The 18,119-nt window shown below is 42.2% G+C and overlaps 1 protein-coding gene across 1 annotated transcript in view; it reads right to left on the reverse strand.

The window, feature by feature from the left end:
• Positions 1–18,119, reverse strand: part of LOC145391089 (receptor-type guanylate cyclase Gyc76C-like) — a 152,266-nt gene that overhangs the window by 64,194 nt on the left and 69,953 nt on the right. Inside the window, exons 2-9 of the mRNA XM_080265812.1 lie at positions 15,732–15,783; positions 12,981–13,315; positions 12,226–12,381; positions 9,838–9,987; positions 4,952–5,017; positions 4,247–4,445; positions 3,645–3,803; positions 1,932–2,122 (exon numbers count right to left, since the gene is read on the reverse strand). Of these exons, the coding sequence (XP_080121938.1) occupies positions 1,932–2,122; positions 3,645–3,803; positions 4,247–4,445; positions 4,952–5,017; positions 9,838–9,987; positions 12,226–12,381; positions 12,981–13,310 (1,251 nt within the window). The 5' untranslated portion in view covers positions 13,311–13,315; positions 15,732–15,783. The remainder of the gene's footprint in view (positions 1–1,931; positions 2,123–3,644; positions 3,804–4,246; positions 4,446–4,951; positions 5,018–9,837; positions 9,988–12,225; positions 12,382–12,980; positions 13,316–15,731; positions 15,784–18,119) is intronic.

Genomic DNA, 18,119 nt, shown 5'->3' on the forward strand with positions numbered 1-18,119 from the left:
CATTATCATAACCTTTTTTCTATTCCACCTATGACTGAGGTAATTACTGACTGATTAAACTCCTTCAATAGAATAAATTTTCTCATTAATACACAAACTAGATATCATCATCAAAACTGCCATCTTTATCATCATCATCAAAATCACCATCTCCATCAAAATCACCATCTCTGTCATCATCATCCCTGAAGTGGGTAATGGTGAAGAATAACCCCACAACTAAGATGGCATTATTTTCCTTGTACTGTATTCCCACTACATCCACACAACCCTAACGTCGAGGAAATCATGCACACTAAAGCATTTGAAGAGTTCAGTTACAACCACCACTTATTTTTTTTACCGTGAAGGCTCTCCCAAAAGCTAAATAAAATCATCAGGTGTGTCAACAATATAATGACTAGGACGTCCTTGTCCTGAACGGGGTAATATTGTCAGTTTTAATTTCTGTAATATGATTTTACAGTCTTACAATAAAAAGCTTATGAAAATACTGTAATCTGAAAAATAAAAATCTTTGCAATACGCCAACAAAACAGAATAATATGCACAGTAAGCTAAAAATACGGATAAAATATTACCTATACTGATTAACCTGAAAACTGAAAACATATTAATACTGTAGTCAAATCATTTTAAATTATCTTTTTAAATATCAGCATATCTTCCCTGATCAAATCTAGGGCTGAACTCATTTTTATCATAATATTTATAAGTTGCAAATAATAAAGAGATAATGATGAGTCAGATAAAAACTTAATATTCTGAAAACTAATTAAAACATGAGAAAAAAAAAAAAAACACACAGCTTCACAGGAGAGTACTGTATTTCTATTTACCTATATATTGCCAGATGGTATGGATATACACATATACTTAAATTATTGGCTTTAAAAAACACATAAAAACAAAACAATCACAGTAAAAGATTCCTAAATAAATGGTAACTGCCTATCCCATTCTACCTTCTTTGAGGTGTAGGGTCCCAAGGCATCATAACCACTATTTGTTGTCATTCTATCTATACACTCCCCTTCCTTATCATTACCACCATGTACCACTTATCTATCTACCTGTTTATTTATCTATCTATACACTTCCCTTCCCTGCCATTACCACAATGTACTATCTACATATCAATACATCTGTCTATCATTTTACCTGTCTATGATCTGCATTCATATCCCATTTATCAAGAGCACCAGAGGCAGAGGAAACTGACTTTTATGTTTCGACCTGCACCAAAGTTACAATACTCCACACTAAACTAACTGCCTCATGTATATGCACTGTACACTAAAATTCACTAAAACTCTCCACTCAATTAACTAAGTGAACTGATCCAAATACTTACATCCATTAATCACTTAGGTAGGGACTTTGGGGGGCTAAGTACCCCAAACTATCTTGTAATACATTAGTGCCAACTTACTTAACCCATTAATTTTACTACAGTACTATTCTAGGCATACAAAATGTTGACTACGAGGAGAAACTTCACTACAATACTGTTCTAGGTGTAAAAAAATGAAGGATATATATATGGAAAAGTATCACACAGTATGGCTATGGAAAAATTTCACTATACTACTGTTCAAGGCATACAAATGATAGACTACGTGACTAGGCCTATGGAATAAATATGCATAAACCTCACTATGCACATGAACACATAGAGAAATTTCACTGCAGTATGGTTCCAGGCTTACAAACCAAAGCCTAGACTATTATGAAAACACTGCACTCACTCTAATAAATAAATGCTGTGTGTATAATTTCACTATGCATACAAAACACAGGCATTCTAAGGCTCCATGTCTACTAAGTAAAGGCTAAACTATATGGACAAGCTACACTAAGCCTAAGAAACAAATGCTACGTGTATAAACTTGTTATACGCAAAACAACGGAGGCTACGTGGAGACACTTACCCTGATGTACTTCTCGCTGGGGACGTATCCAAGGCAGAATGGAGGCTGTTTGTTGTACTTCCTCACCATGTCAGCTAAGATGTGTGATTCAGAAGGCCGGTGAGCTACCATCATGAACTGCTCGTCCAGTGTCAGCAAATCTGCCTCCTGGCACTTCCGCTCTTGGCTCTGGTTCGACTCCGTGTGGAAACCTGGCAATGTTATAGGGCAGTCCTTTCACTTTAATCTGGTCCAGATTTTCATCCTTTTATAACTTACTTCATGAAGCTCATTGGTAGAAAAAACAATTTTACAGCTTTTCACAGCACTTGTTCATGACTGGCATCATAATTCTGTGGCAATTCATTTCACTTCTGCCACAGCTTGTGTCTGGGTCATATTCAGAAATTTTATTGGTCTGAAATTTTGTGTGATTATGTCTGTATGGTAAAGGAACAAATTCAGTCATGTAGAGATATGAAATTAAAAAACTACAATTTTTTAGACCAGCTTTATGCTGTATGTTACTGCTTTCATCAAAATTAATCAAAACTCAATATATCTGGCAATCCAGTGAGAGAGTAATATCCAGCTGCAAGACAGAAGTTTGCAGATAAGCTGGATGCCAGATGTCTGGTTCATTCCTAAATATTATCAACACAAATGAGCTACTGCTATTACAGTAATTTGTTATGGTCCATACAGAAATTTGTGTGTGTGTGTGTGTGTGTGTGTGTGTGTGTGTGTGTGTGTGTTCTTACCTTACCTAATTGTATCTTTACAGGAATGAGTCAAGCTCGTATTGTCCCGTGTCTTAGACCATATTTATCGTACATATCCTTAAATTTGTGAATTGTTTTGGCACACACTATTTCATTCGGTAGTGCATTCCATTGATCAATTGCTCTGTTTGGGAAACTGAATTTCCTTACGTCTTTATCACCTCTCTTCTTATGCAGTTTTTTGCAGTGTCCTCTTGCTGATGCTTCTCCATATGTTAAGTAATCATTTATGTCTATTTTCTCCTTTCCTGATATGCACTTATATAGCATTATCATGTCACCTCTTTTCCTTCTCTCCTGTAGCGTTGGTAGATTCAGTTTATTTAGTCTTTCTTCGTAGCTTAGGTCCCTTAAGCTTGGTATCCATCTTGCAGCGGCCCTTTGAACTTTTTCAATCTTGTCTATATGCTTTTTGAGATGAGGACTCCAGACTACTGATGCATATTCCAGGGTTGGTCTAATCCATCCATCCATTGCCAGACGCCATGTATCCCAAACGGGGTGGCCAAGGGCTCAGAGTTAATTGTTTTACAAGGAGGGGCACCAATCCTCCACCAACCCCACTTGACACGTAGGGATGCCAACAGCATCTGGTGTTCCCAGGCGGTCACCCATCCAAGTACTAACCAGACCCAACGTTGCTTATGAATGATGTTATTATCCTTCTTAGCATGTCTTCATTTATGTATGTGAATGCTATTCTCATATTTGCGAGCAGTGTATACATGTTCCGTACCTTCTCGCTGATGTGGTCAGCCGGAGATAGTCTGTTATTGATAATCACACCTAAGTCTTTCTCTCTTTCTGATGTGTATAGGGTTTTATTTATTGTGTGTGTGTGTGTGTGTGTGTGTGTGTGTGTGTGTGTGTGTGTGTGTGTGTGTGTGTGTGTGTGTGTGTGCGCTCGTGCAGGAATGTGTATGTGCATATGCTTGTGTGTGTTCATACTCACCCCACAAATACTCTAGCCATACATTTGGATAGTACTCCTCCTGTTCAATGAATAACAAGAGGTATTCCTTGCGTTCACGTTTGCTCTGAAACACGCCAGCCATTGCCATTGCAGTCATCATCTCACCAAGGTCGTTACGATGCCCCAGATACACATAAACTGGCAAAGAAGGACCGGGTTAACACCCTGCATTAATTCTTTTCCTCATCATCTGCCCCAGGTACACATAAACTCCTAGCAAATGATTGGCTAAGTCTATTTGTATATCTACTTAAATATCTATGTTGTTTATCTTACTACAGTAGGCTATTCATCTATCTACTGCATCTATCTAGCTGTTTATTGCCAGGCACCTTATTGCCTGAGGAAATTAGTTTCTTATTTACTCTTATTCTCTGATTTATACAGTACTTACTCATTTTCCAATTTACTGTGTTCTTATTCTTCCTCTTCTACTTATGTTTGGTATAGATCTTTGTCTCATGGAATACAAGCAAGTCTTCTATTGCTGATTTTTATTCTTATTCTCTTATTTATTCTGTTCTCCTGTTCATGCTTACTTTCCCATTTATTCTCCTACTTATTCTTTCTCATCTACTTACTCCTGGTACTGTTCTTTGTCTCCTGAAATATAAGTGAGAGTCTTTCCTTGTTGGCCACTCTGACATGATTGATGGTCATGTTCTCCTTCCTGGCCACCTCCCTCAGTGTCTCCATCGTGCTCTCCTGGTCGATACTGTAGATGATTGAGAATTTGGTCCAGTTGTTGTGTTTCATGGCTGCAACTGCCGTCCGGATGATCTGACAGAAAAATGGAAAACTTTTATCATTATCATCACCCGGGTCTTTTTTTTTTCTAGTTTACTCTTGCCATTCATCATCATCATCACCATTTTCAGTTTTATACTGTTTTTTTCCATGTAACATGAGTCAGATGGATTCACCTAATAGCACTCCATATTACTCTGTCCTGTGCCAGCTCTTGTCATAAGTCCAGACTATCCTACTACAGATTGTGCTGAATCTACTTTGTTACTGTTCATCTGTAGGATTACTTAACACAGATAATATGTGGGACTGCACCTGTCCATCTTCCTTTACTTAATATCTATTAAACTGAATTTTTTTTTTTCAGGAACTTTATTACAGTAGGGATTCAATTATCATCACCATCTTCATCAATGGAGCTTCAAATAATATTATCATCATCACCATCAACCTGACAACTTTCTTCCCATCAACGGATGAAGTGAGGTACTAGAAACTACGACCCTTACTCTAAAAACAGTAAGAGGGGTAAAACTCACATTAATCTCTGAAGGGTTTGTTCTGGCGAATGTTCTCAGCTTGGAGGCACGTTCATTGGTGCAGCCCTGAAATGATAATAATAATAATAATAATAATATTAATGCTAGGTGTTAGAGGCTCGACTTCTCGGTCCTAGAACACCTTACGTGTAGCGGGGTCCTCTTTTGAGACCGGGGCTTAGTGCAATAAAGAGAGGCAGGACACAAAAACTCCAGGCAATAACCTTTACACGTATATTACCACAGTCAGATACAGGACAAAGACAGCAGATATTACAACACAATATATAGCAAAGAAGTAAAACCTTAACTAGGATATTAGTATCTAGCAGGATATCAGCTTAACTGATACTGATGCCAACACAATTTATTTCTAGTGCACAGGTGTACAGGGAATACAGGCACGCGTGGGGGCGCGGGGAGTGAGGCTCACAGGGAGGGAGGGCGAGGGGAGTGACTCGCGGCGGGTCAGAACAGAGTTATAGCAATATTGGGAAAGAGTAAGTATTATTATTCGAACTTAAAATTTTCTGATAGCAAAGGGGTTTTGACAATTGATTCTATTTCTTGTTTACGTTCACGCTAGCTACTGGGAGGAGATTGGTAAAGAGAGGGAATGATACTAGGAATTCACTGGTGGGGAAATATTATTAACACTTTCTCTACTGTTTTCTTATAACAAGAGACATTGGAGTATTTTGCTACAGAGGATTTCTCGGGAGGAATAGTCTTACTGGTTTTCTGCAAGGGCGTCACTCGTGAGTCTGATTCACCAGAACTCAGTTTCTGCACTCGTCCTTACTCATCCACCCGTGATTTCACTTGCCCCGATATTCAACGCACACATTAAATCACTGTATCATTGTTACACTAGTTTGGCCAATGTCACATTTAACCTAAGTCAATTCACTAGTTCTGGGGCAACACCACACTTATCACGAGTCACTCATATCGTGGAGGTGGCCGTGGGGCCCAGCAATTGGCCGTGGCTGCCCAGGGGCGCAACTATAAGGAGCCAAGGCCCGGCAATCGGCCGTGGCCCAAGTGGGGGGGTCAGCGCCCCTCTGTACACCTTCGGAGTGGCAGTAGGCCGTCTCCTTCTGCAGGAGGGAGGAGCGGCAGTAGGCCGTCTCTAGGACAGCACCTTCGGAGCAGCAATCGGCCATCTGACAAAGGCGGGAGCGGGAGTAGGCCGTCTCCTTCAGCTGGAGTGGGGAGCGGCAATAGGCCTACTCGAGGGCAGCACCTTCGAAGAGGCAATCGGCCATCTGACGAAGGCGGGAGCGGCAGTAGGCCGTCTCCTTCTGTCGGAGAGAGGAGCGGCAATAGGCCGTCTCAGGGGCAACACCTTCGGAGCGGCAATTGGCCGTCTGACGAAGGCGGGAGCGGCAGTAGGCCATCTCCTGCCAGAGGGAGGAGCAGCAATAGGCCGACTCGGGGGCAGCACCTTCGGAGCGACAATAGGCCGTCTGGCGAAGGCGGGAGCGGCAGTAGGCCATCTCCTGATGGGCGCTGTCTGGAGCTGTACGAGCAGCTCCACCTGTAGCTGATCCGGCAGTCCCACTCCCCGAAGGTACTGTCCTCCTCTTGCTGTGGTGGCGGTGCGACGACTGAGTGTTATAGGGGCGCACGGCCCGAGCTGACTTATGCCGTTGTTGCACAGCATCCCTTAGTTCGGCTGCGGCTACTCCGTGGGGTCCGGGTGGGGGCGTCGGTACGTTCCCGGGGGCACTGACTGTACACCACTTGTCTCGTTTTCGGGGGCACAATGCTGTTCCTCACCTGTTTCCTTTTCAGGGGCACTATGTTGTATGCCACGCATTTCAATAATAACAATAATAATAATAATAATAATAATAATAATAATAATAATAACCCATATAGCACACTCCAGTCTGACATATAATACATTATATATATATATATATATATATATATATATATATATATATATATATATATATATATATATATATATATATATATATATATATATATATATACTGTATATATATATATATATATATATATATATATATATATATATATATATATATATATATATATATACACACACACACCGGTAGATAGATAGATAGACTATAGATGGACAGATATGACAGACAAACAGACCTACTAATAATGGACGAGAGAGAGAGAGAGAGAGAGAGAGAGAGAGAGAGAGAGAGAGAGAGAGACTCACATTACCGCCCAACACCTTGAGTGATGGTTCTAATGATCAACTGCTCAAGTTACAGTTTGTTTGTTGTAAGCTAACAAGGAAGTAAATTAACCAGAGAGAGAGAGAGAGAGAGAGAGAAGGGGGGGGGAAGTTATGTCCTCAGTGAGGGTATTTTTATTACTTTTGTGCTCCCGTGACGGTGAAGCCGCCGCGCCCCTACAGAGCAAGCACCTTCACGAGCGCAGCGAGCAAATCTATGACATATTCCTGTATAGAAAACCCATAAATTACGTAAAAGACTATATTAAGAAACAATATGCAAAATAAACAGGTATGGAAATCGTGCTAGAAAGTCTCCCTACAAGAATGTAAACCGAGAAGCGCGTAGACAGTGAAGAATGCCGCCGATGCAGGGCTTCAAGAGAGCGCTATTAAGATGATAAAACTCCAAATATTTGCCAGTTAACACAGATCACAGAGCAAACGAGGGTGGGGGAATCGAGGGCCACTTTGTAAGCAACCTCACACCACTTGAGTCGAGCAGCTTAGCCAAATAAACGGCCATCTTGTTTTCAAAGCTGCCAACGTCCACTATTTAAAAATCACCGCCCATAACATCGAAACCGCTTCTAAAAATGCAAACTAAATAACTAAAACAAAAACAATTCTAACCGCATCTGATTTATATTTCTGACGTACAATCTTGGCCATTATCCGCTAAAAATGATGAGGTATTTAAAAAGTTTTCGTTGGCACGTCTGAGAGGCGCGTCATATAAAGCCTTGCCCGAGTGTTTTCAAAATATCATTAACTACTTGTGATGCCGCTGGAGATAAGTGGGAGAGAGGGCCACTCCTTGTCCTCCCCGCACACGTCTCTCTCTCTCCTATCCTCTTCTTTAACACTAAGTTCTCTCTCTCTCTTTTAAATCTGCTCCTCACGAATCGCTTAATTCGACACTAATTCTTGACAGGCAGTAGTAGTGTTGCTCTTCATATATATATATATATATATATATATATATATATATATATATATATATATATATATATATATATATATATATATATATATATATATATATATATATATATACTATATATATATATATATATATATATATATATATATATATATATATATATATATATACTGTATATATATATATATATATATATATATATATATATATATATATATATATATATATATATATATATATATCCGCTGCTCAGCCAAGGCGAAGTGACCAGCCTCACTAACCCCTGAGTGGCATTATGTGGGCAATAAACCCTAAATTTTCCTCAAATGTAAACCCATGTGGGGTTTATCTGTCTGGAGTGCCTTAGCCCACTACACCGGCAGGCATCCACCCAACATACTAATGGTTTCCTGGATTCCAAGAAACCATTTGGCTTGTCGTTCAGTGTAGTCACCTTAACTACATGAAGTGACTGGATGGTGAGTGTGTCCACCTACCATCACACCCCCACCATGCATCAGGAAAAGACTGGCCAATAAGGGACCTGATTAAAGAGCCTATGACGTGAGGATGACTAACGTTATCTAATCTGTGAGAGGACATGGCGGCTCGGTAGCAGTCTGGGTTATTACAGAGAGTTGTGCAAAAAATGATGAAAATACCAGAGAGAGAGGGGGGGGGGAAGAATGCTATTTTTCACAACCAAATTAAGCAATTTTTCATGAAGATGTTTTCCTTCCTCCCCCACCACTTCCCTTTTCCCCTTCCTCCATTTTCCTCCCCTTCTTCCTTCCTTCATCTCCTTTCCTTCTTCTCTTCTTTCCTCCCTCCCTCATCTTTTCTTTTTCATACCTTCCCTCTCTTCTTTACTCCCCCTCCTCCTTCTCCATCTTTCTTTTTCGTTCTTACTCCTTCCCTCCCTCCACATTCTTTCTCCCTAATTGCTTCTCCATGCGTCGCAGTGGCAAGGTCGCTCAGTGCCCTCCTGTTGTTGTTGTTGCTGTCTTCCTTATCTTTCGTAATGCTTCTCTCTCTCTCTCTCTCTCTCTCTCTCTCTCTCTCTCTCTCTCTCTCTCTCTCTCATCATCCTTAAAATTCAAGAGATAACTTATAGAACTGTGCACATGAGTAACTCACTGAAGATAACAGGAGTAAGTTGCTTCCATCTCCCACCAAGCCTTGTGGATGTCCAAGCCGTTTGTATGCTCCGTCTCTTATACTGCATGCCCCTCCGTATACTATGAATTCTAACCCAAGCCCTATGTACGCTACCTGTTTACCCCCAGTCTCCTGTATACCTCGACTCTTCAATAGTCACGGATCTGGGGGGGACGTGGAGGGGTACGCAACCCCTATTTTCAGCAGACCAGCGATTACTGAGTATATGCAATGAACATCTTACTGAACTTACACTTACCGATACTATTGTTATCCTATGATTACAACAAGTAAAGTAAATGAGTATGTGCGTTAAGGGATACTACTGCCAGGATGCACGCCTCCCTCCTTTATAAAATGCTGGATTCGGCCCTGTTACAATAAATTCCCAAACACAAGAGTACGTAAGGGAAACTCACAGAAGACTACATAGGAAGGTCGCTTCCATCAGCCACGGTGCCCTCCACGCGACACGTGTTTATGTCAACTATCATTTATACGCTGGCAGCCACTAGACAAACACGCCGTACACCCCAAACAAAAGAGTATGTAATAGTAACTCACATACGACAACATAGGGAGGTTGTTCCCGTCTGCCACGGTGCCCTCCACAAGACATGTGTGCTCCGGTCCGAACACCGCCGACACTCCACGACACAGCAGGTCCACCAGGTACTTACTGCCCAGCGTCTCCTGCCCCTCTGTGTCCTGCCACTGAAATACAACAAAGACGATATGTATCTTAACCAAGAGCTTATAAATGTTCAAGAGATTCGCTGTGTTTATTTTTCTATTATAACGATACCAGTCATATCTAGCTGTCTGTCTATTAATCTGTTTATTTACCAATATACCTATCTTTCTCCAATTATTGATCTACGTGTTTGTTCACTGTGTGTGTGTGTGTGTGTGTGTGTGTGTGTGTGTGTGTGTGTGTGTGTGTGTGTGTGTAGTGCATTTTCTCTCCCACTCTTTCCACAATGCTTTTCAGTTTTCCTCAACCAAACGTCTGTTTTCTTCCATATTCTCCTCTCCCTCTATTTCCTTTTCCGTTTCCCGCCAATTCCCCTTTCCTCTGCGGGTGTTGTTGCTCAACCGCGGGTCCGTCCGATCGAGCAGACCTGTCGACTGTACGTATGCAACCGCCCCTATGAGGTTGTCCCATGGAATCCTTACACCGTTAATGTTGTGTCTGCGTCTTAGTGTGGCATGTGCTATGCAGTGCTCCATTATGTGTGTTGTACCGCGTGGGCCTTTTCCACACAAATGTCATCAGTGATTCCACCCATGCCAAATCTAAGTTGGTTCCTGAGGGGGACTGGATGAAGTCCTGGTCTAAGCCTTGTTAAGTGAACTTGATAATTTGTATTTAAGGATATCGCCGGTGGGTGGATGTCTGGAGGGGGGCTTGTAGTATGGTGCTGTGATCGAGGTGTTGTATTGCTCTGCACGTGAAGTATGAGTCTAGGCGTTTCTTCATTGCTAGAGTTGAAATATCTGGTGGGATATTGATGTAGAGGATTTGATAATGTTTGTTTGGTGATTGTTTCTTGCATGAGAGTGTTGTGTGAGTCTAACATGCAGCCAATGACAGGGGTGTTGTGTATTGGAAGAGGCTGCGGCAAAGAATTGCGTGCCTCTCATATCAAGGCAGTCTCTGACAGGGACGACTCTGCAGGTGAGTCAGCTGAGCTGCTACTGACCTACCCACTTCGGTTTTCACCCTAGGGTCTAAACTTTGCTTCCCTTCCATTTTCCTTACAAAATTATCTCACTCCCTACATATTCTCGTCTTCCCTCCCCTTCCCCTTCCGCTTCCCGACCATTCCCGTTTCCTCGGCGGGTGTGTATCAGTTGAGCGACTGTTGACCTAACCAGCCACCAGCAAACACTCTGGGGGCCCGCAGGCAACTCCGATTTCTTCCAATTATTCTCCAGTTTCTCTCCATCTCCTTCCAGAATTGCTCCCGATACTTCGCCTCCATTTTTCTCCCCCCAAATTTTCCCTCTCCAGATCGTATTTTAGTTTTCGCTTTTCAAACTCTGCTGCAAAACTTCCTATTATTCTCTTGCTTCTCTCCATCTCCCACAACTGCCTCGAAATTTTTGTTTCCAGATTTTTACCTAATAAAAAACTTTCCTCACGATCGCGTTTTTTTTTTTTTTCCCGTAAGGCCGTATCTGCCTCGAAAAACTTCCTGTCGTTATCGGTTTTTTCCTCTTCGTATTTCATCTCGGAAATCTTCTCCTTTAGATCGTACTGTATTTTAGCTCGAAAAATTTCCTCTTCCTCCTCCTCCTCCCTGGATAAAAACCGCGCACTACCCACTCTCATTTAATTTAACTGTACGAAAAAAATAAAGTTATCGAACTGAAAATGAAAATACTAATACCAGGAAAAAAAAAAGTGTGTAGGTTTGTGATAGTGTAACACTTGTGCCTGCGAATGTTAATTTAATCTAGTACTGGGCTAAGCGGCGTAATTACAGCCGGATTAAGTCGGCTGTGCAATTTTGCTGCGATACGACAAGCGTGCGATATTGGACTGGTGTCGACAGAACCGCCTGGGTTAGATTAGTTTATGTTAGGATAGGTTAGGTTAGGTTACACAGTTAGGTTAGATTTGATTAGATTTGAGAAGGAAGGGTTACACTGGATGCATACATGGGAAGTGGTGCTGGAGAGAGCTAGGATGGATCGGGTGAGGAGAGATTAGATTACATTACATCAGGGTTAGCCTGGATACATACAGAGAATCATGTGAAGAGAACTTACGCATTTTACCAATTACAACCAATTTACAAACATTTCACCCAATTTTCTCCCCAATTTCAACCAATTTACAAACATTTCACCCAGTTGTCCACCAATTTCCATCCTATTTCAAGCATTTTTACCCCAATTCCCACCCTACTTCAAGCATTTTACCCTAATTTCCACCCGTTTCCTCACCTCAAACCTCAGCTTGTACCCCTCTGGCAGTATGGACTTATTGTTGACGTCTTCCACGGCGTAGGTAAATACACCTGGTATCTTCAGACCTAGCCTCTCCTGTCGATCACCCCTACGAGTTGGCAGGAACCCGATCAGCAGTGTTTTGTTGGTGCTCTGTGAAGGGAGAGCAGATATTGTAGCGGTGGTGATGGTGGTGGTAGTAGTAACTGTATTGTCAGAGGCAGTGGTAGTTGTAGTAGTTGTACCGGCAGGGGTGGTGGTAGTAGTAGTAGTTGTACAGGCAGGGGTGGTGGAAGTAGTAGTTGTACTGGCAGGGGTGGTGGTAGTAGCAGTAGTTGTGCTGGCAGGGGTGGTGGTAGTGGTAATGGTAGTGGTAATGGCAGTAATACTGGTATGGTAGTAGTTGTAGTTTTGTTGTTGTAGCCCTGGGTTCATATGAAACGTGAACCCTGTGGACTGCAGGCTGAAATTGCCCTTCTGCAGGCCTCTACCTTCCTTTTGGGGATAGAGATGGAGTTGAGGGACGATTGTATATCCGGGCAGTGAAGCCGCCGCTCATTATATCAGAGCCACCAAATGAAGGCATTCCCAATCAAGCACCATAATGTAAAACAGTAAATGGCACCTTCGGAGCGTAGGGACTCGAGTCTAGGCTAACGTAATCTAGAATATTTAAGGGTAGGAGACTGACCTACGCCCCTGGTGGCACTTTAATGGCTGGGAAGTGAACAGTGTCTAGTCTTTCTTCTTACCTGATCAACGGGCCACTCATGCGAACGGCTGCAAGGCTTGGACCAACTCTGGGATGTGTTCGTTGCGGTGCTTCCAGGCAGAATGGCGGAGTCCTGTGCCTCAACCCCAACTCCTGCACCACCCAAAACCACCACCACCACAATCACCAACCAGCCACAATCACGGAATTTTGGTGGTTTGGCGTGATGCGGCGGCGACGGATGGTGATAAGCCTTTGTTTTTTGAAGATGGCGACGGGGATTGTTGTCGTCCTCCTCCTCTTTCTGTTTCTCGTCTCCCTCTGTGCCCCCGCCGTCCCATCCCCACCAGCATCTTTTCTGAGCCCACATCACGCCTGAAGATGTAAAAAATATGATGACGATGGAATGGTAATAATAATAATAATAATAATAATAATAATAACAACATTCACCTATCACAACTAATTGCAACACTCACCGCCACTACAATCAACCGCCTCATCCACTAGCACTACGCCTAACGTCACAACCACAACCACCATAACTACCAGTATCACTACGCCTACCACCGCAACCAAACGGATCTATCATCACATATCCACTACCACAACCAAAACTAAAAATAAACTAATCTACCATCACAACCATCACTAGCATCACAACCACAACTACCACAACCACCACCGCCATTATAACCACTACCATAACCATCAACACCATTAGTCCTAACACCACAACCACCACCATCACCTGTGCCACTACCACCACAACCACCTCCACGCCAATAAACATACCATCACTCCCACTACTACTATCATCATCATCAACACCACCACAACCACCACAAACATACCACAACAACCGCCACTACCACCACTACCACAATCACTAACGGAAAGGGAAACAAAAAGGTTAAGGAGTGCGTTTCTCGTCTATTGTGAAATATATGGCCAAGTCCGACATTTTGGATCCAAGTTACGGCAATTTGGAGATCTTTACATGCGCATCTGACTGTCTGAACGCCGGGTGAGGCATTTATAGCAACGGAAAGGAGTAAAAACTATATTACAGTTAAAAAAAAAAGTCCCCAAATAAGCCCCAGCCATGAGATACAAGGTCTTGGTTGGATCCAAAATGAGTGAGATGGTCAGTGTACGGCGCGGGAAATGTTACCATGTACAGATCCTCTCTCGGTGATAACGCGCTATTTATAACACTGACTTTTATGCTCACTCACTCCCCACCACCGCTCTTTCTTGTGTTTAGAACTACTACAACTACTTCTACTACTACTCTTACTTACACTTCTAGCTACTACTAATACAGTTATTGCCATTACTGATGTTTGCAATACTATAATTACCACAGCCTACCTTTTTTACTCTAACTTGTCCTTAGACTGCCATATCTCCACCTTCAATGTTGAGTTATAACAAGGGATCAACACTAAAAAATTATACTGATCACGAAGAATTGCTATGAAACAGATGTTGAGGCGTAGTATTTCCTATTCTGCCAATGAGGTACGTTAAATTAGGTTACAAAAGGGCGAAAATCTGGACCAAGTTAAGGTAAAAGAACTATAATGGCGTTACTTCCACTCTAATTAGAATAAAATTGTTATAAATGTAGTTACTACTACTATAATAACCAGTACTGATGTTACTGTATACTACGACTACTACTGTTACTTAGGCTCACTGTATAAGTACCGCTAATGTATATTGGTAATGCTATTATTACGAATACTCAGTTATTACTTACAGAAAATGCTGTTACCAGAATGATTACTTCTACTACTACTATCACCACCATCACTACTACTACTACGACGACAACGACCATCATCCCAGCGTTCCAAGACTCCTAAAATAACCACAGCAATAAACATTCCAACCACCATCCACAACTGCCACTACAACAACCACAAATGCACATCCAGCGATGCACTCTTGTTCAACCTACCACAACTACCCCGAACACCACAACTGCCACAACCACAATATTCAGATTTCTTCCAAATACCGTACCACAACGACCAAAATCTGTCCACCACAACTACAACAACCAACACTATAATCATCTCAATAGGGTATCTGCAACGCTTTTAAGATGTGGTTCCTCATCCTACCTTGTGGTGGGAAAGGAGGTCTGGGTGATGATGATGATGATGAAACACTGTCCATATTGTGGAGGTCTGAAAACCTGCATGTACAGAGAGAAACTAGTATCTTCCTGAAGTCTGACGAATACAAGTAGGAAATGTCGAACAATCTGAAACACGCACTAGTAGAGATAAGGGTTTTCACTGTACTTCGCCAGTTGGAAATTTTCTTCGGACGGAACTGGGAAGATACTTATTTCTCTAAGTGTACCCTACTACGACTTTCTACTGAAAGAAAAAAAACAGCAACAACTACCAGTCTCTCCGTCATTCGTGACCACGAAAAATGAAATAAATTAATAAATAACTCAATAGTACAATTTTTATTTTCAGGTATGGGAGGATCTCCCTGAATTGCCCAGCAGTCAGCCACTCCCCAAGGAATTTCGCAAGTAAGTCACTCTCGTTGACTTTCGAGTCGCCCCATACGATCCCACATCCATCTAGTCTTTCTAGGACTTGTACCGTATTTGGTAAGAAAGCTCATTGTAAGAATTAAAATAATACAGTAAAGAACAATAATTACAAAAGTATGCTTTTTATAAACTGCTGTCTGTAAATGTCAAATGAAAATACTGATGACAACCGTTTGTTTACATTCGAAAAAGTCTAGGCCCGTAGCTCACCTGAGCGGAAGGGTTGCCAGATGCCGCTTACCCACACATCTTCACACCACACCTGGAAATTGGAAGAAAAGTGTTACAAGTAGAGTATAAATTGACAGTGAATGTAAATTCTAATCTCCCAACCCTCCCCTTCCTCCTCTTTTACTTCTTCTAATACTCTCCTCTTCCACTGTCACCATTATCCCACTCAAAATAGGATGCAACAAGTAATGAAATGATGAAGGAAGGAAGGAAACATAAAGAAAGAAGCAAATGTGAAGGAAGGAAAGAAGGCAGGAAGAATGGTGAGAGACGGTCTACTAAAGGAAGGAAGAAACACTGAAAGGGAAGAATGGAAGGAAAACTAACAGAAAGAATGAAGTAATGAATAAATGAACGAGGTCAGGAAAGGGAAGGAAGAAAGGAAGATACCAAAGAAAGAAACAGGGGGAGGAAGGAAGAGGCGAGAAGAAAAAAGGCAGAAATGGAAGAAGGGAAGAGGAGGAGAGAGAGAGAGAAGAAAGGAAGATACTCAGGAAATGAAGAAAGGGGTACATGAAGGAAAATAGGAACTGAATTAAGGAAGGATGGAATGAAGAAAGAAAAAGGTAGGATGAGGAGTCCCCCATACACTCCTACTAATCTCACTTAATAATAGGGCTTGGAATTAATTAGAGAGAGAGAGAGAGAGAGAGAGAGAGAGAGAGAGAGAGAGAGAGAATATGCCTGTCACAATGAGAACTATTTTACCCTTTGAACATGATGTAAGAAAATGTCGATTCCCTCTATAACAATTGAGGTTACGGTTTGGTGGACGTGATGAACAGAACACGAAGGCTTGCGTATTATTATTATTATTATTACTACTACTACTACTATCATCAATATTATCACTATGCCTTCTCTCTTCCCTCCCTCAGTTTTCTCTCTCTCTGCTTTTCAAACTCTCACATTTTCTCACCTTCCTACCCCCTCATCCCTCTCTCCCTAACTCTTTTTCTATTAAGGTAAATTTGAAGGACAAGAATTTCTGATAGGCCAATGACCCGACTCTCTCCCTCACACACACACACACACACACACACACACACACACACACACATACTTTCCATAATCAATTTGACCTGAATTCAATGTAATTCTCTCTCTCTCTCTTTCTACTAAGGTAAATTTAAGGGACAAGAATTTCTGTTGGGCCAATGACCCGACTCTCTCTCTCTCTCTCTCTCTCTCTCTCTCTCACACACACACACACACACACACACACACACACGCACGCACGCACGCACGCACACACGCACGCACGCACGCGCACACACACACACACACACACACACACACACACACACACACACACACACACACACACAACACACGCACACACACAAGCACACACACACACACACACATATTCCATAATCAATCTGGCCTGAATTCAATGTAATTCCCTCTCTCTCTCTCTCTCCATGCCTTCCCCTTCCCTCTATCTTCCTTCACCCAACGCCCCCTTTCCTCCCTCTTCTCTCTCCTTTCTCCTTCCCTCCCTCCCCTCCCGCTGGCCCTCCCGGCTCCACTCGTCTCCTTCCTCACTCTAATTAATGGATGAAATCGCTGGACGGAGGGAGGGAGAGAAGATGGGAAGAAAATAAGGAGGGAGGGAGCTAAGGAGGGAGAGAAGATGGGAGGGAGGAAAGAGTTGTGTGGAAGACGGAATGCGGGAGCAAGGGAGGGAGAGGGAAGGAAGGGAAGAAGGAGGGAAGAAAGGAGGGGAAGAGGGGGAAGTGGGGAGGATGGGAGAGAAGATGGGCGGGAGGGAAGACGATGGAAAGGAAAGAAGGAAGGAAGGAGGGAAGGAGGGATGAGGGAGAGAGGGAGGGGGAGAGAGAGGGTGGAAGAAAGGGAGGTGGGAAAGAGGGTGGGAGGGAGGACGGAACCTACGGGGAGCGTGAATGACAAACACAGATATATAAACAGATAGACACAAACTGAGATAGACAGAAGATAGAGACAGTCAAACAAACAAACAGGCATTAAAAAAAAACATAATAAAACTTGTATCTATTAGTGTACCTATCTCACCCCAGTCCCAGTCGCACCTCATCAAACACTGAAGCCTGGCTGAGCTAACAAGAGAATGTGCCAAGTCTGACCAAGTTCATTTGACAGTAGTAGAGTTTTAACCTCAGATTCATTCATGTCCTTATGCTATGTTTATCTACTTATCTTTGTATCTATCTGTCTAATAAGCTTCCTATCTCCATGTCTGACTGTTCGTTTACTTCCATGTCCAAATATCTGCAGGTCTTTTCATCTATTTATGGACATACCTATTTATCTATCGACCAATCTAGTTTTGTATTTGGTTCTCTCTCTCTCTCTCTCTCTCTCTCTCTCTCTCTCTCTCTCTCT

This window comes from Coenobita brevimanus, chromosome 1, assembly GCF_032717465.1.
Source record: "Coenobita brevimanus isolate Jiangsu-jjx chromosome 1, ASM3271746v2, whole genome shotgun sequence".
Classification (NCBI taxonomy): Eukaryota; Metazoa; Arthropoda; class Malacostraca; order Decapoda; family Coenobitidae; genus Coenobita; species Coenobita brevimanus.